This window comes from Rhea pennata, chromosome 2, assembly GCF_028389875.1.
Source record: "Rhea pennata isolate bPtePen1 chromosome 2, bPtePen1.pri, whole genome shotgun sequence".
NCBI lineage: Eukaryota > Metazoa > Chordata > Aves > Rheiformes > Rheidae > Rhea > Rhea pennata.
In genome coordinates, this window is record NC_084664.1 from 40843542 (window position 1) to 40866287 (window position 22746).

The 22746-nt window shown below is 34.3% G+C and overlaps 1 protein-coding gene across 1 annotated transcript; it reads right to left on the reverse strand.

The window, feature by feature from the left end:
• Positions 1–1194: 1194 nt before the first annotated feature.
• Positions 1195–18133, reverse strand: EFHB (EF-hand domain family member B). The gene is made up of 13 exons (XM_062567619.1): positions 18068–18133; positions 17732–17794; positions 16653–16796; positions 14662–14842; positions 13980–14090; positions 11967–12096; positions 11531–11614; positions 9195–9262; positions 7107–7261; positions 5204–5411; positions 4601–4813; positions 3856–4037; positions 1195–1347 (listed from the first exon to the last, which is right to left on the reverse strand). Exons 1-13 carry the CDS (start codon positions 18131–18133, stop codon positions 1195–1197), a joined length of 1758 nt encoding a protein of 585 aa, XP_062423603.1.
• Positions 18134–22746: the final 4613 nt, after the last annotated feature.

A 22746-nucleotide genomic window follows, 5' to 3' on the forward strand; every position in this document is an offset into this window, starting at 1 on the left:
GCTGGAGACATTGTCTAATCTTTTAAATCTTACTAAGGTACCAGAAGCACCAACAGGTAAGGAAGCAGTATCTTTCCTGCAATTCTGCAAGTTAAAATTATATTAGACTAGGATTTTTCTTTCAAACTAATTTGAAAAATCTAAAAGTAATCATTCTCACCGCCAGTACCAAACAGTTTCCACTTTTGTCATCCCAAGAGATGAAGAATGTACATACGAATTCATGGCTTTATATTATAGTACTATTTGCATTCCAGTATTTATTATTATTTTACTTCATACACGCATTGAGATTTCCATAACAATGTTCAAATCTTCATTGTCTATGAATACCACCCCTCAAAAAATAGTACTGATCACTGGTGAACGGTCAGCTACCTGAAAGCTCTCTGAAACTTCTCTGACTTTATCTAGCCTATAATTTATCTAATGTGACATGTACTTCTAAATATTCATTTTTTTCCTCAGTTGTGAATGTTGAGTAATACTACCTAATAGCCATAAGGTGACAAACAGCATTTGAACCCTCTCCCATAAAACTGGGTGTTCATTTTTGCACTTTTTAATGGATTGATTCTTACAGAGTCTATTTCACAACACCATTTTAAATTCCAACCCATGACTACACACTTTTCCTAGTATTCCCACCTTGTCACAGACCTTTAAAAGTATCAAATAACTTATCATAACCAGACCTAATAACTACCATTTGCAGGTGAGGAATTCTGGAACATTAAGAGTAAAGCTAGGCACCACTCTATAATAATAATAATAATCTTTAAGACATCTTGCATAACTAACACTTATTTTAAGAACTTTCAAAAATGTCTTCCTGTTTGTAAGAAAAAAAATTAAATTCCAAAATGTAGGAAGTGTCCATGCTCAAAATATAATGATTTAGAGTTAAAAATACTGTAAAAACAATAAATAATATGGAATAAATAGTTGAATTCTATTTACTAACACAGTGTATCCTACTTTTATTCCCAGCGGTATCAGTTCCTACTAACTTAGTGGTGGTAGAAACATTCATATATATTTGTAGTCAACCCACTGTTAAGACAGACAATAAGCAGTGAATTCCAATTTTGTAAATACATCGTATTTAAAATATTTATTGCATTCAGCACTGAAATTGTAACTGATGTTTGTGTAAAGAAGTGCCGTGCTGCAAGACTACAGTTAGCTACTGGGTTATGTGCGTGATGCATGTATCTCATCCAATACATTCCTGATGCTTTCTACACAAACCTCTCCCTTCTCATGTTTCCTACAGGCTTGCTTCCATATTTCTTCAAAGCTTTCATCTGAAATGCTCACACCAGCGTTGCGGAGAATTTGCTCAATCTACAAGATAATACAACACAAACATTTTGGTGAGTGTTTTCTTTAAACTTTTTCGGAGTCTGGCTTTTACGTGTACTAAAAATCTCTATTTGCTAAAGAATATTTTTCATTTTTAAATATAAACTCTAGACCAAATCCTGACATCCTTAACCAAAGAAGTTCCCTCTTGAGTACATCCAAATCTTATCCAAATGAAAGCTGTGATAACAAAACTGTCTTTACTTAATAGAGTAATATTGAAACAACTTCAACATTAAAAAAAAAAATCAAACATGGAAGATTCAGGAAAAAGTAAATAGTTTTGAAAAGCTAAGCCAAATCCTGTTTATCCATTATATTTTTTAGTATTTTCAGTTATCAATATAAATCAGAATATACTACTGTATTTCACAGTGAAAATACTAGAGTAGATTCTCAATTGTTACATATAAACGTGAAGTGACCAAAATAGTTTACACTAACTTTGAGTCCTGCTAGACAGTAAGAAAGTTTTACACCAATGGAATGAAGTAGAATCCCCCTCCCCCGCTATATTTTCTCATAAGAATGATTCCCATTGCATTCTTGGTTCCGAGTTGTTGACTTGTTAGAATGTTTTAGAATATTGACATTTGACATTTTCTATTTGTGCATTTGTTAACATTAGTAAGTGTTTGACTTTAGTTCTATCTTTTGTGTGCATGTGTCTCGTTTCTATGCTCTGAAGATTTTTTGCATGCTTTTTCATGCTCTGGCAAAGTAACATCTTTAACACAATTAAATCAACCTCGTTTCATCCTCCTCTAAATCCATCTTATGTATGAATAAAGGCATGATCCTCAGCACAGCAAATCTGCAGCTTTAAAAATGAGTTTATGCTAGTTATTTCTGAGTTAGATGACTTACTTCTTTAGTGGACTGAGACGAATTCCAGAGAAGAAAAGAGACACTAAAAGGACCTTGCAGCTTCAGTTCAGGATGCACTAGAGTATATGTTTAATATAAACCAACTCCTCTGGGAAGTTGCCTTCCTGAATTAGAAGCTCAGTGAGCATAATTTCAGCAGTGCTATAACTTGTAGTCTTTTTATGAGTGGTAATACTCTGCACTATTTTGTTCTTTTGTATCATGGAGTGCCACATCATGAAACTGAATTTTAGTCAGACTTCTCGTTCATTTCTACAGACCTATTTAAAACCTGACAGTATGATGTGACCCTAGGTGTTCAAATAATAATTTAGTTAGCTATTACCTGTTTGAAAATATTAATGCTCCATATCAAAATAAATCAAAGACCACTGCTAAAACACTGAAACAATATATTACGTGAGTACAGGGTGATTTAACGCACACTGAGGTGGTTCTGTACAGAACTCTAATACCCTGTAGAGTTTACAATAGAGTATGACATTTCAGGCCACATTATAACTTCAGAAAACAGTTCTATATAGCGCTCGACAGGTATAATGGCCTTCTCAACAAAGCACAAATTTTATTTACTGCTAGCTATATTTTGCGTGCATGGATTTCCTTCTGCAGAGCTAGGTTATAAAATCGCAAATGCTCACGTACATTCTGAGACATTCTGACAAGCTATGTTTTATGGTTATGTACAGAACATGAAATCAAATCTTTTAACATGCCCAGCCACTAATTAGCAACAATTCTTTTTATAAAACACATGTTGAAGATCCACGACTAAAAATTACTAAATATTTAATACAATGAAATAACTAGTAGAGTAAGAGAGGTAGTTCAGGCTTCTTTTTTCATTTTAGATTAGGATTTCATGTTTTGTTAGTTTTGTCTCATAAATCATGTTTCAGGTAATAAAATGATTTCTTGATTTTATGTTGCTTCATTAGAAAAGGCATAAAGCAGCACACCAGGAAAAGATTACGAAGAGCAAACAGTATTTGTTTAACAACTTATGTGGGAGGGCTGTAAGTTAACAGTGTAGGAGTGACCCTCAGAGATATCAGATGGAAGAAGAGTAGCATCCCCAAGTAAGCCTCTGCAGTCTTACATGCTATCTTTTTCTTCAGAAATAAAACCAGGTCGACTTGTAAGAGGGCACAGCATTGGTTTGTGACTCCATATATCCTCTATTATATTCTAGGTCACATTGGGATCCTACGGCCCCAAATTCAGCATTTCAGAGGGGTGTTTAAGTACTCTGCTAAATCAAGACGTACACTTGCAGACTTTATTGTAAGTATCCTTCCATTTGTAAAAGCATGTTCTGTCATCAAGTAACCTCTACTCTTTTCATGTAGTAGTATACTGCCATTAGCAAAGCCTGAGAGTTTTGTTAAATCAGATCTCAATGAAGTGAGTAATTGTCACCTTTATGAACTGGAACTTGAAGAATAAATATTTTTGAGATAGCTGAATGGATGTAAGGAAAGATGGTAACATTTCAAGAATGATTTTTACAACCTGTTTATTTGACAATGTAACCTTCCACTCCCATATGGCTACAGAGATTACACTTATCTTGGAAGAATACTCTGAAGAAATGTACTATACCTCTGCCTTTGGTCTTGTTTTGAAAAAGTCTCTTTCATACACTCCTTTTTGACTGAAGACAGAAGGACACAATAATGCATAAGCATTGCCTTCATCACCGTAATTAGCTCTGTCACTAATGCGGCGAATTCGAGGAGCAGGAATATCTGAACGAATGGTTGGAACACCACACACTGGATAATCTGTGGAGATCAACCAACAACCAACATAGAGAAAGCCTTTATATAAAGATACAGCTACAGAAATGGGAGCAGTATGGCTGTATGACTCCCAACCAGAGAAGGTAACACGTTTGTTTAGTAAGAGTTAACTTGGTATTTTGCCTCAAATACACTCAATACGAATTTCTATCATTTTCTTCCTCCTTTTTTCGTATTTTTACATTTCCTAGCCTCAGCTATACCATGAAGCATGAGAATAGTAAACCTTGCAGGAATCTTGCAGTACGTAGCCAGTAGTTCCAACTAAAAATATTTTGGGGTGATTCAAAGAGATCTTGTTCTTCTAAAGTGAAAAGCTTTATTTCTCAAAGACATCTCGGTTAATTTTCAAATTCTGAATGATTAACCATGCCGAACCTCCACGTTATGCCACCTTCCACAGCACAATCCTAAACAAATCTAGATTATGAGATAAATTTAATTATTATTGTATTGTATTACTTTAGTACCTTTATTAGTATTTCTCAAACTTGTTTCTGATTTTGTCTTAAATAATGCTTACAAGTATAGCTCACTGTACTTACAGGTTGTTGGGAGACCACCTACTACAGCATTATACTGAGAGGAAGTTGTCTGATAATCTGCAAACACATGATCTGCCGGTCTTGTAAGTGTTTTTGGTGTCTTTTCTGAGCTTCCTGGTTCTTTTAACACAAGATCTTCCTGCTTCAACAGTGGTTCATCATTTGCCTTTTTGTCTTCAGGCAAAGTAGGTGCAGAAGTATCTGTTTTTATCCCTACGAGATGTGAAAGTTATCAAATAGCCAGGATTTATTACCAGCATACTACGAACTAAGAGGTTAAAAAGTATTTTGCTTAAATCCTTGAAAAACTATAAAGTGGATAACATAATTAAACTGCATGTTTTATAATGGTTCTAGAAGATTCTTACTTTCTTCTGATTTATGTGGCACTCTCAAAATGCCGCACAGAACTCACATACAGTGGTCCGAAGTATATTTGTATCTTAGGGTCTTCTACGTCTTAGTATACTGTTGGCATGCAAGGACTAAATGTACTCCCTGAATCTTCTAAAGGAGTACCTAGTCTGCTTCAACAGGGTCCTTTCGGTAGCCATGGTAGGAACAAGATCATCTCCACAACTTCCCCTGTACTCAATCACCTACCTTTTGTAATTATTTTTTCTTCAAACTCTTTAACAGCCATTTTGTCTTTCCAGTTCAGGAAGTTTGCAAATTCCAAATAGTTAATCAGACCATCTTTGTCCAAATCACAATAGTCAAATAAGGCATCCAGGAGCTCAGCATCTATATTCAGATTAAGCTGAAAGCAGGACTTTTGCAGGTCATCTTTGTCTATCATCCCATCACCATTCTATTACAAATAAAATGGTTGGTAAAAGAATCACTGTAAAAATATAGAAGCGTTCAGTGAAAACGAAAAACATACACACACATTTTATACATACACATAAACATACAAGTCAGCCATAGCATTTCAGAAAAGTAGCACTGCTATTAAAAAAAATACCCTAAGTAATTTAGAAATTCAAAATCTGAATACTAAAGTATCAATGAATAATTTTCATCTAAAATAATACAGCAACTTGAGATTCAAACAAAGATCATGTGACTGTGTATTGTGACAAGATAACAATCTAATCATAAATATTGAGGTAACGCCAAGATCTCTTTTGTAAGCAAGCCGTATGTTATTCTATATGCATTATAATTAAGGTTATATATAAAATGCCAATTATAATTCCTTTTTTCCTCTCTCTCTGAAAAAAAAATAATATTTTTCAAGTTTGACTCCTCAGTCAAGAAGTACAGTTTAGAAGAAAATATGAACATAATCTCTTAAACCATTTTGCTATTAAGAAAAAACTAACACTAAATTTTGAGGGGCAAAAAACACTGCAATTATTCCTACTTGCTCTTGACTCTTGCTTGCTGTTATTTTGGAAATTGACAGAAGAGTCTGAAATCTGCATAACGCTAATCTTTTAAGACCAATCTCCTAGTCAGTTTTGAAATCAAGTATTTTTAAAAATAGTATTTTTAACTGTGAAAGATGCTTACAAGTAATTTAACTATCGTGATTTTTTTGTAGTTTTTAAACAAAAATCTTGCCTCATGGTATTCTTACAAATTTGTATTGGCCCAGAAAGGAAACAGTTTTCTACTGTACAGACAATTAATTGCAGTTCTTCTGCATCCTAATTAACTCAGTAAAATACACACCATACCTTCTTTCAAAGAAATACCTTAACATCAGGATGTGAAGAAAATCACAGATCTGTAAAATATCTTTGTCCCTATGTTTGTGTCACTCTAAAATACTACTCAGTTCTACAAATTTACAATCTTTCTGTCTGTACAGAGTCAAAAAGGGCCTAAGTCATCCATCTTTCCAAATACTACTGTGAAAGGCTTTTGCAGTAGCTAACCATTTGTTAAGCAGAAATTTGAGAAACTAGTTTTTAGAAGGCTGTTAGCCTTAAAAAGACTGAGTTATCACTGTAGCAAATGATCTGACCTGTATACTAGTTTTGCTAGACACTAAGGTATATGCTTGTTATTTTGTGTCAAGTATTCAAATGCAGCAATCTTAACTAGTTCTAAAAGTTTCTTGGTTGTTTTTTAGATTTTTTTTTTGTGCAGAACTAGGGGTGACACCTTTGCTTGGGATTTTGGCAGAGGGCAGAAGTGTAGTTTATGATAAAAAGCATTTTTTGCCAGCTCCTCTACTCTAAAATTTTTATATTTTCAGAGGCATATGAAAAAAAAAAAAACAGAAGACAAAGGCAAAAATATATAGAAAGAACATTTACATAAATAGAAAAAATGAAATGCAAGGTCAATCTCTATGTTAAGAGCAGAGTTTTAATTAGCATTGTGATCACCCAGAATACATGATTGTATATTAAACTCATAACTATGAAATTGCCATATATTTTCCATGTATATTTACTTCATATGATTGCATTTCTTCATGCCTCTATCTCTGCAGTTCAGGAAGGTGAATGTCACACATTCTTTTACATTTATATTTTTTCAAAGCACTAACCTTATCATAATGCCTGAATGCTTCCAGTAATGTATCAAAATTGTGGTAGTTGGCTTTCTTTAAATTTTGCCGCACTGCAGTTAGGATAGCTCTCCCTCTGTCTTTACCACGGAGGAATTCACTAGGAACTCTACAGTGAAGAAGATCACCAACTCCTATGAAAATAAATACTCCTTCAATTACTTCACATATACAGAAAATGCATGTTTTCAAAAGTGACTTCCAGTCCTGAGGAGAACCTCAGCTTAGAGATACCGAATTTCAGCATTGCTGAACATGTGATAGGGCCATCTGATTGAAAGAGCTAACGGTCCACATGATGATTTCTCTATCACATGCAAGTCATACTAAAAATATTGAACTATCTTAAAATAGCTTCACAAATCTATCCACTACTTTTAAAAACTGAGAGCACTAAGAATTACTTGATGTCCAGGTAATTAATAATCTAGGTTCTTTTCTTCCCCTCAGTCTACTACTTCCAGCCTGCCATGTTTCAGAATACTTTTAAGAGCCATCTGGAAAGTCGATAAAGTATTTCAGATAATTATATACTATTGATTTCTAAAAAGACAGTGCACTATTTTTTGTGTTATACTCTATTTGCTATAAATCCTAGCATTATTAGTATTTTTCAAACATTGTGGCACACTGAGCTACCATTTTCATTCCTGTGCCCACAGTTACACTGAGTTCACTTTCTAAAGTGTAAAAATTTAATTTAGACAAGTAGGAGTAGCTCAACTAATCTCTTTCAAATTGAAATTTCAATATATTATTTTCTGTTTATTCATAAAGAATTTCCTCTGTAATTATGCCTTCTTTTCACTTAGTCTGTTCAGTTCCTTCTGATGTACTATATAAGACAAAAATACCTACACATTTAACATATTTAAATTTCTTACTCTATACAGTAAAGCACCTACAGAAGTTCAAGCAAAATTTTAGCCTTCTCTGCTCTTTATTAATGTAAATAAATTTCAGCCGCTTATATTTTTACTGTCTATTCACCACATTGCCCAGTCATTTAAGTATTAAAATACCATCAACTCTAATACATGACTATCTGAGCGACTATCTTTCAAGTATTTCCATAATGAAAATTAGTCATTACTCATCTATTTTCTGTTACCTTCAATAAGTTAGCTATTTACCACACAACAATTAATATCCTCTATATATTCCTTTCAGAATCTAGACAGTAGTGGAAAATCAAAGTACATTTTTCAACTTCTTTTCCTATATATTAGATCAGTTGTAACATATGCCTTTCCACAATTTTACAATATAGTAATTTTTACTAGAACTATGTAATTACCCTCCTTTATTTTCTGAATGCTTGGTTACCTGTCACTTGGACCTTGTGACAGACTGCTTCTGCACTTAAAAATGCAACTATCCCAATTTCTCTTTACTTTTGACTACTTATTACATCTTAGTTTTCTTAACAAAAAAGAACCAGTTCAGAGAAAAACTGGACATGAACACAGACATCAATTACATTCACAGAAATGTCTGTAAGTTTCTTTCTTAATCATGCCAACACTCATCCAAAAGACTTTTCAGATTCTTTAGACTTAGTTTTTCCACATTTAAACAATTGTTTCATACTTGCTTTCAAATTGTTAGCAGTTTCCTTTTTCAATAACTTTTTAATTTTCTTATCTATTGTTTGTTACCATTTATACTCTTTTTACTAAAGCACAAAAAAAACATTGTGTAAAAAAATGATTTAAATAGCCACTTTAATATTGCTATTTAAACATCAATATGAGTTTCCCATGCTGACACCACCTTCTTCTCCATTTCCCATTTTGTTTATACTCAGACAGTGAGGCCTTAAAAGAAGAAGTTCTGAATATCCCAAAACTGCAGCTTCTTTATTTTGACATTCATTTCTTTTCATTAGTAGCTTCCTTTCTTCTGGAATTGTACTTCCAAAAATTTAATAATACTCGGCTAAATTTGTGTACCTTGCCTCTTTGAAGGTAAGCATTTAAGGAAAATATATATTCTGTACTACTGATACTAAATACTTAAGAATAGTGTCATCAACAAGATAAGGTTTTATCCTGCAACAAGACTTACCATATTCATCTGGACGGAGTAGCATTCCAAATGTATGGCCTGGGGGAACATTCATAGTTTCTGCTATACTGTCAAAGAACAGATTTTTGTGTTAAAAATGTTATCAGTAGACAAAATAAAAATTATCTTATTATTCAAAAAATACATATGATCTTCTACTATACCATTTGGAAAGATATGCATAGGAGCTCCTCTGAATGCACGGATTTCATCTGGAATTTGTTCATCAGTTGTTTGCTTTAATCGAAGTTGTCATTATAGAAAAATACTCTTTTATGAACCCATTTAAAAGATTTGCTGATGATAGTATAATACAGCTAAATGTAAACATAACTCTTTGAATATTTAGAATTATTGAAAGGAGAACTTCTATTGCTTAAATAAATTGTTTTTCTATGAAAATCAACAGAAATGAGTGAGGAAAATCCTTATAACATACTTGTGAAACGGTAGAATGTCTAGGCCAAATCAGATCTCCAACTGAAGTCTTAAAATAACCTACTTTTGGCTAAGGTGGAAAATTTAATCACATTTCTCTTTTCACATGCAATATTATGCCTACTAAAACAGCAACCAAGCCAATACCAATCTGCAAAACTTGGCCTTGCTTTATTAACCAGAAAATTAAAATGCTAATGGTGACATTAAGAACTGTTTCTTTAGAACTTTTTATATAAATAATTTCTTCATTTATGTCTTAATTCAAAAAAAGATGCTATATAAAGATCCAGTATTTGTTTTAACTGCCTTCTTAAAACCTTGCTATATGAATCAGAAACCTCCATCAAAATTAAGAATGTCAGTACTCTTTCTTCCAGAAGAAGATAAAACCAGAGAGATGAGAACACAGGCACCTAAAGACTACCATGTGCATTTCCCCTTATGATCATTTTCATGTTACAGGTGGAAAGTAGATAATGTAAAGTTCACCAAAATAAAATGAAATTATCTTTTATCTATACTGTAATAATAGTGCTAGATAGCTTGCAACCTAGATTTCCCGACTGATCACACTGTTATATGTTGCTCACACTGTAACTCTAGTTCAAAATAAGCTAGCCCATAGGGAAAGAGAAGGGAGAAAATAGCTCACATTTACGTTCTCTCCCTACAGGTACTGTGGGCATAATTCTCCAGAGTCACTTAAGAGTGATTCTGAGATTAAACTCAAACTTTGCTACCAAAGGCAATAATGCTGTTTATGAGTCTCTGGACACAATTTTGCAGAAATCTCATGCATCTGTACAGACTAGACAGTCTTTGTATATCAGGAAACCCAGCTTAGTAGCACAGCTGGATCCTGACCACACAGTACTTTAGGACTGCTGTAGCTCTTCATAAACACTGTTCTACAACCTTAAAAAGCTGTTCCTGACCACTTGAAGTATTGTCATGATGCTTCAGGAATAAGCAGTTCAATTGATATTAATGCATGATACTAGATAATAATACAGTTTCCATTATATGGCTTTTTCCATGGAACTATTCAAGTGAGACTATAGGTAATGGAAGAAAAGATCAACAAAATGAGTCCCAGAGAAGATAAAATGGTCAAGTCACTAAATCAATAGTCTAAACATTTCAGTTATTTCAAATTTTCCTAACTGCAAAAACAGAAACAAATGTTTAAAATAAAAAAGAAAAATTCCTAAGCTATATAACTAGTACTTTGTTTAGTAAAGCACATAATCACAGGTTTAGGTTATGCACTTTACAGTTTATTGTATTGAGGCTTCAGTTTCCAAGATTTCTTAAAAATGGCAGTAATTTATTGAAGGACATCATCCAAATCTTCTCAAAATGAAAGATTAAAGTCTTTTCTTACTCTGTAAATGCTATATAAAATGATTACTTTCAGTAACTTATGCTGTGATAAAGAATTCATTCTTCCTATCTTCTGCCTGTACATGCATCACTTAATCTGGAAAACTGAAGAATTAAAAGGAAGATTGTAATCTTTCTCCTCCCATAGATTTTGATTTCCCCAGTACACAGATTGTGAATCCATGATGCAGACCTTCACTGGCCATCACTTCAGCTGCACTAGGCCTGCTTGCATTGGTGGAAATCTGATCAGTTCAGATACAGATCTTTTTAACAGCAAGACAGTTTCACAACATAGCCACAGTACAGGCTTCACTGGTAACTTCCATACAAACTGGCCTATTCAGTGAAAGCAGGAAGTCCTTCTCTGTTAAGTAGAGTGTTGAAAAAGCACTGAGTTTGAGCACTCAGTTATATTGTCCATCCCAGACAGGGTAATTACCACAGGGTAATTAAGGCTCGGCAAATGGCCTGAGTGAATTTGTTCTTGGAAGGTATCTTTGTTTACTTACGGATCAAGGACTTTTCCAAGCTGAGGCTGAAACTTTTCTTTGAAATCATCACTTTGTTTGGATACAATTTTTGCTGCCTTCTTTCTACAAAGTTGGAAAATAATTCTCATGTGTAATTGTTCAGTAGTATTATTGTAAGTTAGAAGAAAACAGCAATTTCTTTAAAAGACGAGCAAAAATTCAGTAATCAAAAAATCTCACTGTTTCCAAATCAAAGATGTCTTGAAACAATGCTAAAGTAATGCTAAGTACCGTGCTATCATACTATGGCAGAACTGATTTGGATAGATTATTTTGAAAGTTACTACTTGTATTTTCTATTCTATGCAATATAGCTAACAAATTAGACAGGATTACAAGATGTAAAATTACAGTCAAATACGAACACATTTTTTAAAAACTCACACCACTAATTAATAAGTTACTTATAACTTACGACTGTAGATCGATGAGCCAAATTAAGGATCTGGATACATTTCGTCCATCTTCAAAGTGAGGTGTTTCTTCTCCAAAAACACAAGATCTATTGAAATTTGGCGAGTCATATTTTCTATTTATCGCTTCCCCTGTGGAAAAAGAAGTATTTCTGCCTATAAAAAACTCATCAAGAAAAATGTACTAAAATAAGTTATCTTTATTCTTCAGAAGAAATAATGAAGAAATAAAAACAAATAAATAATTAACAACACTTTTAAATTAAATAAGATAGCTAATTGTGTATTCCGTGCTTATCAAGCAGTTAGTTTTAATGTCCTTGTCAAAAGTGAAGGTAAAAGGCAAAAACTGCTTGAGGTGTAAAGTTGTGCCTTCTTTTATGTCTGAGTAAAGGCTAAAGACAAGCCCAATTGAATTAATGCAAAAAATATCAGGTAGGCTAAGTAATGAGGGTCATGCAAACAAATCACTTTATTAGGTCTGTACGTACGTACATATGTAAAAACATATACATTCAATTTATTGCTTGTTAAAAAGATATTGAAATGAAAAAAAAACTTTAACACGCAGCATTTTCAGATACAATCTTGCTATGATGGATGTAATGGAAATGTTGCCATTGACTTCACTGTAAACAAGATATTGCCCAGTAAACAAGATTACTTATTTGTGAATCTATTACTTCCCCATCTCACCTGTAAAATGAAGTTTCACATGGAAGGACATCGCCTAAGTGCTCTGTACAAGTGAACTCTAAGCATTTGTTTCTTGTCAACAAGAAAAAAAAAATCCTACTTTTTTTTTTTTTTTTTTTTTTTTTTTTTTTTTTTTTTTTTTGCTGCTCTTTCAATCTGCCTCTGAGAAGAACAGCAATTAGAACTTCCAAGAAAACATTACTCACTGCTTTCTAATAAAGGCTTCCTCTGGCTGCGCTGCAACATAGAACTTTAATTTTTTTTTCAACTATATGCCACAGTTTTGAACAATAATATTAAATAAGTTTGTGTTCCCACTGCTCAGCTTATCTGTTTTTGTTTTGGCATCTCCATGGTCTTGTAGACTGGAATTGTGAAGGAGATGGAAATATAGAGTAAACAATTCCACTAAAATGCCTCATGATAAATGAGGGGACAAATTAAATTATAAGTTTACACAATTTATATCAACACTGAAACATTCTGTTCTTGCAGAATTTAGTACTGAGAGAACATGGTACTATGGTTTCACTTCTCCGCAACTGCAACCCAACGAAACTTACATTACTCGACTGAAAAATCTGTTTGGCAGTTTCTCTACATGTTTGTCCAAAACCTACAAAATCGCTGCTATAACTACAATGGCCAATTTTATTATTATTATACTGATTTTATAGACTAGTTAATTTAAGTCTCATAGTGTAAGTAAAAGCAATGGAACTGGAGAAAAACAGAACTGACTAACAGTAATGTGTGCTGCATTTCAGGGTATTATTTGTCACTTTGTTCCTGTCTAGACCTACAAGATAAAGAGTAACCAGCCCAGAGTAACCAGTAACATGAGCAGGCTACTCATGCAAGTACAGCCCACAAAGTCAGAAGAAGTGGAGGTAAAACACTTGGGCTGGAAGCGCAGTGGCCATAGCTGTGGGACAAGCAGGATCCTGAGTTCCAGAGAATCAGCCAGCAGCCTGAAATTCTGCGTTCTGGAAACAGGTCATGTTCTTTCAGTTGCATGTAAGAATTTTTTTTTCTACCAAATCACAAAATGGTTAAAGTTGGAAGGGACTGTGAAATATCATCTAGTCTAATCCCCTTGCTCAAGCAGGGCCACCTAAAGTACATTGCCCAGGACCCTATCCAGATAGCTTTTGAATATTACTTTTTTTTTTTGATAGAGAGAGATAAAAGTTACTGCTTTTTATTACTGTACTACTAGAACTTATTTTACAATATGTTTTGAAGACAAAGAAACACATTAGAAACATTTTATTCACATTAGGTCTTTTATGTGGTTATTTATTAGCTCTTGAACTTACCCACATAATAATCATTGTGTGAGATGATGTACAGATCATGTCCTTCTCTGGCTTCTTTATCCACTTCCTCAAAAGTTTTTGGTGGATTTATAAGTTCTCCACCTGACACATCTGAAAAGTGAAGGTGTTTTGTTTTGTTTTTTTTTTAATGGTACTTTATTAGAGAAGATGCTAATACTGTGGAAGTATATTTATTACCAAAATTCTAGTCAAGCAAAAGGAATCTTACAGCATGGTGACATCTGACTTGGGCAAAAATCTTAGAAACTGAGATGAACATAAGCATTGCAGGGGAGCTAAATGGTGCAAATCACATTTTTAACCAATCTGTAAAGGCAACATTCCCTGGTCAAGGTAGTAACTTTTATTAGACCTACTGAAATAGTCAGGAAAAGGAAGGCATCAGCTACTTGAACAGTTCTTCAGGCAAGTCTATGAAGACAGATTCAGAGTGCAGTTAAAAGCCGTACTGGTGACAAAATGCTCTCAGTCGCCTGTTTATTCATCATACCAAAAATACTAGTGTATTTCTATTACCAATTCATGCCTGTCAGTAACTGCTGTAAGAATAATAAATTTCTATTAAATTGAAATTGTTAGAAGCATAGAGTATACACTAAACATTGAACCACAGATTATTTTATGTTTACGAGCAATGTGTTTTAATATTAAATTTTCCTACCTCGGATGACTGTTCTCCCAAATGTGGTATTAGTTATATCCAAGCCCGTGGGTAACATAGGAGTTTGATCATGTGATCTGCCCAAGGCTGCCTGACGATTGCTGAAGTAGATTGCTTCTTTTTGATCTTGTATTTTTTGTTGAAAATTAGTTTTAGGAAGTGGATTTATCAGCAAGGCTGCCTAAAGATGTCACAAGCAACACAAGAGGCAGAAAACAGAGCAAATTTTATTCATTTATGCATCAGTATGGATATTCCCTCACACATGCACACAAGAACAAAAGGTGTGACAATATTAAAGTATTCTAATGAGATCTTAGATTAGACTGGCACAATCTTCTTCATCGAGTTGCAAAACAAAACTGTAATGTGAGATAATGCCGCTAACAATCAATGCTATGCTAAATCTCCAGCTAACTTAAATATTGTGAGACAGAACCTTTCTTCTCAATGTTTTTTTCCACTCATTAATTTATAAAATTTGAGACATTTGCCCTTCTGCTCTTAGTGTGTATTAGAAACTACAGACAAATTATAATTAAAATAAAGTGTAAATATGACTATAGTTATCTTCGGAATGAAGTCTCATGGTCTTTATTATTAAAAACATCTCTTGTCCAGTGGTTAGAAAACATGTTTTTTAACACCTATGCCCAATTACACTAACACACAATTTAAAGTATTTTAAGACATACACTAGTATTGCATCCTAAAAAGGCATATCAACAGAAAGGACTCTTGAGGGAGTGCTCAAAGTTTAGAACTAGGTTGGAACAAAATGTTTTATTGGTGTATTCACTGGGCTTGGGTTAATAGAAATTGTTTGTAAAGTTAGATCAATTTCAGGGAAAAAAAAAGACCTCAAAAAATAAAATGGTAAGCTTCAAAAATGTCAAAACATGTTATCCTGATCTTCTAAAATCAAGATTTTTCAGGCTACCCATCAAAATGGGAACCCTAGAGAGGGTTTATTATGTCTCTTGATAAATGTTATATAAAAGAAATGTTGAAAAAAAACATTGTAGCAAATACAATCACCCTATAATCTGTGCTTAGGGAACTCACCAACATTCCAACTCTTCCTCCAGTTAATATTTAGTCAATAATACAATGTAAAACAGTCCTCAACAGACAGTACAAGCTAAACTGAACAATCCATTCAGCACAAAACTTCTGAAGAGGTAGAAAGAACCCGTGGGATTTTTTTTTTCATTTTGAATAGGCCTAATAAATGTCCTACTCAACATCCTCAAATATTAGGTCTTAGGTATTTCAAATTGAAGATTAAACCTGTAGTCCGGAGCCCTGAACACCTCCTGGCCTCAGTTTCTTCATATGTAAAATTGAAAATGACTAATTTACAAGCACAGCTAATGAAATACATCATAAAAGTATGTTTTACTCACATAATTTATTATCACGATTATTATTCAAATCTCTAAATCACACTAATGAGCTCTTCAGCTGCTTGATTACATCTCACAAAAATCACTTCTGAAGTAAAAAAATACATCCAAAATAGTCTGACATGTTCAAAATATCACTATTTCACTAACAAAATCATTTTCAACACAAAAGCAAGAAACAAACACAATAATGCTATTGCATTACAATCATGTTCTTAGATGACTGCTCTCTTGCTAGATTGCTAAATAGGTTTTTATCATTGTATTCAGTTAAGGAGAAAGCAGCAGAACTTGTATGAGAAGAAGTCCACTGGTTTAAATATCAAATGAAATGAATAATTTAGTCAGCACTGAGAAAGTTATTTCATAAAAGTCACTGAACTTTTTTTCCTATTTCAAGCACGTTAATTTAATCCCATTAACTGACCTCAAAATTCTGATAAGCCTCAACAGCAGTGATATGCTGCAGCAGAAGTCACTCAGTTATGTACGTTTATCCCTGACCATGAAGAAATCAGCTGCATTTATTAAGTACATTCTTAAGAGGTCCATTATTAAACAAAAGTAAAAGATTCGCATTCTTACAGCAAGTGAAGAACGTGAACCAATGCCATGTGTCAAGTGAGTTGCCGTATCAGGATCATCTGCTGTGCCATAGAATATTCTCTCAACACCAGGAGCTGGATTTGTTGTATTCCGAAATTTTCTCACAATAAGTGGAGTAATCGGCTATAAAGCAAAGAAAAACAAATTTACTCCACATGTTCACAAAGTATTAATTAAAACAGAACATACTTCACCTATTTCAGCATGATTTAATATGCATACAAATAAAATAGATGTTTCAGGCAGCATCATGTGCTTAAGTTATTGCAGATCCTGATGTTTTAAACACAAAGTCAACATAACTGAGTCTTATCAAACCAGCAACATTAGTGGTCAGAGAGCTGCTTAAGTTTCATCTTTCTAGTCTCATCTTTAAGATGGATAACACATAACTGTCTTCACGAAAAGCAGACATTACATTTACCAACACTTAAGCTAATTCACAACAATTCCACTATCAGTGGGACAGTTTCGTAAGTTATTTTAACCAGGGTCATTTATTTTCTCTGTAATTACCCAATTAAAGGCAGTGTTGCTATTTAAGTGGTGTTTGTGTACTCACTACCCTCCAATTCTGCAGGGTCCTCAAGGCCAGTGAGAAGCTGATAGGGCATCCTTGATAAAAAAATGCCCTCCATCAGAAGGAATAATAATTCCCAATAACACTTCCAGAATCAGAGAGAACTATTCTATTTGGTCCTTTCCAGGCAGGCGTGGTGAATTTTGTAATACATGCAAGGTGAAACAGAACTCACAGAAGCATTTTGCAACCACACCAGCTACTTTATTTGATCTCATGTGACAAGAGCTAGTAGCATAAGAAGAGAACCCTAACATTAGTAATTTGTAAAGTGAAGAGATGGGAAAAAATAATTTAGATTTCATCTTTTATTTTTTTTAATGACAGTGCAACCTAGAAGTAACAGATTATTCTCATGTAGGGCCTGTCTAAAACCAGTAATACTATTGCCTTAAAAAAAAAAAAAATAAAAAAAAAAAAAAAAAAAAAAAAAAAAAAAAAAAACAACTCACAAGCAGCACCTGAAAAACAAACTTACCCTGGGTAAAACCTCAGTGAGGCAACTTGCAGCAGTATCACCAGTTGGAACCAACTTTCCTGCCTAAACAATACAATCAAGAAGTAAGACGTAGCCCAACCCATTACCAGTAGCGGAACTTGTCATATGGGGTTCTGACACCTTGCAGGAAATGCTGCCCAATTGTGCTCGTTTTAACAAAAAGGAGCAATCCCCTTTATCTGAGGAGAAAGGCAGAGCTGTATGGAGCACAGCCAGCCCACCACATAAGCTGCCCCTTACTCCAACCTCCTCCCTAAGCCCACGGCGAGGCCGCGGCCCCAGGAGGGCGTAGGAACGGGCACAGGCGGCACTCACGGCCGAGAGCTGCGGAAACCTGTCAGTGAACCTCCCCTCGTAGACGGGCCGCAGCTGCCCCGCCATGGCGGCGCGGCGCCCGGGCGGGCCGTTTGCCTCGGTCGCTTGGTAACGGGCGCGTGCTCCGCCAACGGCCAACCGCCATTTCCCGCCGCGCACCGCCCACAGCTACCCCGGCGAAGCGGTGCGTGGTGTAAGACCGCCACAGACACCTTCAACACAACCGTGAGTTCCTCAGTAAGAAATACCTCAGCTGACGCTTCTACTGCAGCTTCTACTTCACCTCAATCCCCCACTGAACTTCTCCAAAGCACTCTTCATGAAACCCACCGGCCCCCTCCCAGGAGCAGCTGGGTCCCACCCATTGTCAGTAGCATCTCCTAGCCCTGATATCTTGAGAAAAACATTTATACAAGCACTCAGTATGTTCATCCCGAACAAAACAAGAAGATGCATATATGGGCTATTATGTAACCCTGATGATCTAAAGATACATATGCAGAAACAGTATTTTTCTTGAACTGATAATTACAAGTCCAAGAAAGTACACAAGCTTTCAGACATCATAGGCTGAGTCTTCCTTAGGCGGTAAGAGAGTCTCAGATGGTCAAAAGTTTGACCAAATTTTAAGCCTTTATTTTAGATCAATTAATAAAAAACAATTTAATTATAATTACATATAAATATATAACTACTTTCACAAATTTGTCTCACAAATATATAAAACAAACACTTTTAAACATAGAATGTTTCTCTAGAGAAGTTTGACTCTCACCTATACAACTGAGTTAGAGAATCCTGTAAGCACCATCCACATTAAGATGTGAACACTTTCAATATTTACTATTATTCTTAACTATTATCATTTACTATTACTCTTAAATGGGTTAACACATCATATATCTAAACTGTATTTGCCCCCAGTTGTTAAAGCCTTTCAGAAAGGGATGTGTAAAATTAGTTCAGAAAGCAGTTTAGGTAAAACAGAACTAGTTTCATTGCTATTCAAAAATCCTCTGCTTTTGGAAAGACTATACTACTTTTAGTTCTGACATTTACTAAATTCCCCCCCTTCTTCTGAGCAAAACATTTAATCATATCCTGTTCCATTTTCTATATTCCTGTGATGGCAAAGCCAATTGTAGTAAGCATACAGATCTTACTGATAATTTATTAACAAACATTACCAGCTGTTGCCATTTTACTCTCAGCTCTAACATTTGTTATATAGGGATTTAAAATGAAGGAAGCTAAATTAAAATTGAATTCTCATGAACCTTTCCTACAAATGGAAGATTAGAGGAGCCTGGGCAGTGATTGCTCTCTGATGACCAGACCACAGGCCATTTAAGGATGCCTGACTATCTGCTCTGGCTGTGGAAGACATTAACAACACATGCTACTCTTAGGATAAACTAGCTTCTAGCATGCATGAAATGCAGCTTAATCTTCTCCATAGTAGCACATATGTTACCTTCAGCTCTTACTTAGCTACAGGCATTGCTGGTTTCCTTTTTCAAAAATATTTTTTTTCTGTTTCAGACATGAATAATGTAAAGCATACATGACCACTGCAAAACCAAAGAAGCCTTTGTAAATTCATGTTTTAAGTTTAGAATGCTCCTGCCAAATAAAGCAATAATTGTTAGTAATGCATTAAAGAAAATGACTGGTAAGTCTTGGCTTGTGATCTGTTCTTCTGTCAGATACACTTTCCATCTAATAAAGATTCAGTTGTGGTTTGAACAAAGCTGCAGGTGTTAGAAATCATGGAAGAATTTGATCTCATTGAAAGGACTACTTGTGTAAGTATAGAGCAGTCAGAAAAATTGAGAAACTATTTATACAGAGGAAGAGCAAAATGTAATGTCATAAATACGGCAGGGTGATAGTGTAGCATACAATAAAGTCAAAACTTGAGCTTTTATTCTTGTCGTATTTCTAGCTAACTATGTGCTTAAGGTATTACCATTTTGTACATTAAGCTTAATGCTTTGTTTCTGAATTATTTCATTTTTACAGTGTTTTTATTTTTCCCCAGTAGATGGCCACACTTGCTAGTTGAAAGACTTCACTCAGCCTTGACATTAGAGTGGGATGCAATTAAGATAGGAAAGAAACAGGACTTGGCAATGTAGAATAATACCTATTACAGAAGCAAGAAGAGCAGAAGTCCTTAACCTCTTCTTATTTGTCCATCTGCATTTTTCAGTGGAGATGAGCATCCGTATATATGATATTGAAGCCTACTGACAACATATGTGCCTCTATTAGTAAGTTACCTTTCACGCGTATCTCAGAAGCAGGTCCTTCAGTTTTCAGACTAAAACATACTTTTAAAAATGCTCTCATTTGCTAGCTACTTTGTGGAAAAGGGAGAGATCTCCCTGGCTGCTTTCCATAAGATACATATCCAGGTGCTACAAAAAAACAGGAAAACATTATTTGCAGGCACTATGTCTCTTACATAAAATTACTGCACCAGGGTAGGTACTATAGAAAAATAGAACAACTGCTAGTAAAAAGCTAGAGAATGTATCTCCTTTATTGCCTATATAACAAACCCCTTTATATTAAGCTGAAATACCTACATCCATATTTTCACTTTCCATGAATCTTGAAGTAACAGAAATGAAACTGAAATAGTAATGGATGAATCTGCAGAGACCTTGCCTTTGTATAAATTGCATTAAGGTCAGGTAAGATTCACAAGCGCGAATCAGGCTAAGTGCATTTTTGTCATGTTGTGTGTAGATACACTATATGAGAAAGAGTTGTAAAAGCTCTTCTTCCTCTTTTTTTCCTAGGTATTTTCTTAAATCTACAGTGCAGATACAAAATCTGAACTCAAAGTTTCATGTAGATGAATGAAAAAGCTGCCTCCCTACAATTTTGCTTATTTTAGGTTCAGTGTTTTATTTGTTCTTTATTAGACTGAAAGTTAGTTGGTGTGTAAGAAGAATACCTGTAGGATATGAAGGATCTGTAATGTTTAAAGAAGGAATTACCAAGTTTTATATTCACCAGTCTGATATCATACCATAAGGTAAAGGTGAGTGATGCTATTTGATGGTCATCAATGTAGATGCACTAGGAAGTAAGGATTTATGCAGTAATTAAATCAAAAACTTACCCTATGCACAACAAGACTTAAATAAGAACTACCAGACATTTAACTAAAGGAAGAACAGTGTTAATAGGATTCATGGATATATTTATTTTTAACTGTTGGCTTTTGCTTTATTCAAGCAAGGGAAAAATAGATTTTTAAAAATAATTCTATGGACTAGTCACTATTTTCACATGATTGTAAGATACAAAACTAAATAAAATCTAGTTTATTTTGATCCTCAATAATGCTGTATTTCTCCAATATGTAAGGATCAGAAAAATTACAGCATAGTTTTATTTAGATAAGCTAATGAAATTACAACACTTAATCTCTATTTTAAAATAAAGATCAAGCCGTTCTGGAATCAAACTGACTTCAGTACGCATTTGTCATTTCCTATGCTAAAAAAAAAAAAAAAAAAAAAAAAAAAAAAAAAAAAAAAAAAAAAAAAAAAGGAACTCCAGAGAACAGCTTTGGAAAAGGTCAGAAAAACACTTTTTACAGCAGTACCTTTAGCTAAATGGTGTTTGTCATCTGAGAGTTACTACTATCTGCTGCAGCCCTATTCTCATAATATAGGGTCTTTTTCTGTTCTTCATAGGCTAAATCTGAGGAATGGAAACTGCCTAAAATCCTGCATTTCACTTTCTTTATGAAACACAAAAATTCCATGTTCTGCAACACAGTTCTCATTCTGACTGATGATGGTTGTAAACAGCAGTCAAAGCACACTGTGAGTTTGTAAATTCCTTAACGTCTCTGAAGGCTAGAGAATATGACATAAAATACCACAAGTGTTGTGAAACTCTTGAAGGACATTAAGCCTCTGATACACTTTACTGTTGTCATTGCTTGGTTACTTTCAGTTTTTTTACTCACTTATTTTGGACAGAAAATTGTTTTCTGTGTTCTGCCCATTATATGATAAAAACCAAAGGATATGCAAAGTACACAAACAGAGATAGGAGAAAGACAGAAACAATGAGTTTAGAAGAGATGAACACATGAATGAAATTGGTGAGGTGAAATCAAGAAAGAAATTCAACAGGAAAAAAGAGATTCTGCACATCCTCTAAAGTCAACTTCCATTTATTATGATATAGCTGGGGTTAGACTTTTAACACAGAAAAACTGAACAGAACATACTATTAAACTCTTGGAAGAAATACTAAAACAGATGGAAATCGATTTGGTGAAATTATGACCCAGTAACAACATAATTTTTTTGTTAATGTCATCCACAGCAAAATTTCACTCCTCTTGTTTTAACAATGATGTATGACCCAAGATTATGTAACATACTAAAATATGATCACTGGAATGGCTATCCTAGTGACTTCAGACCCCTTTTTTTAAATGTTATTTTGTCCAGGCTACAACAGAAGAAACTTATCTTCACCACTAGTGTTCATGGATCTGTCAATTCCAAAATACTGTAAATGAAACTCACTCATGTGATTACTGCCTCATGCTCTCCTGCCTGTACCTCAGGCATTTACAGTGAGCCTTCATTTCTGTTTGCTTCAACCAGCTGAGAACGATTTGAGGTTTCACAGAGAAGGAAAGA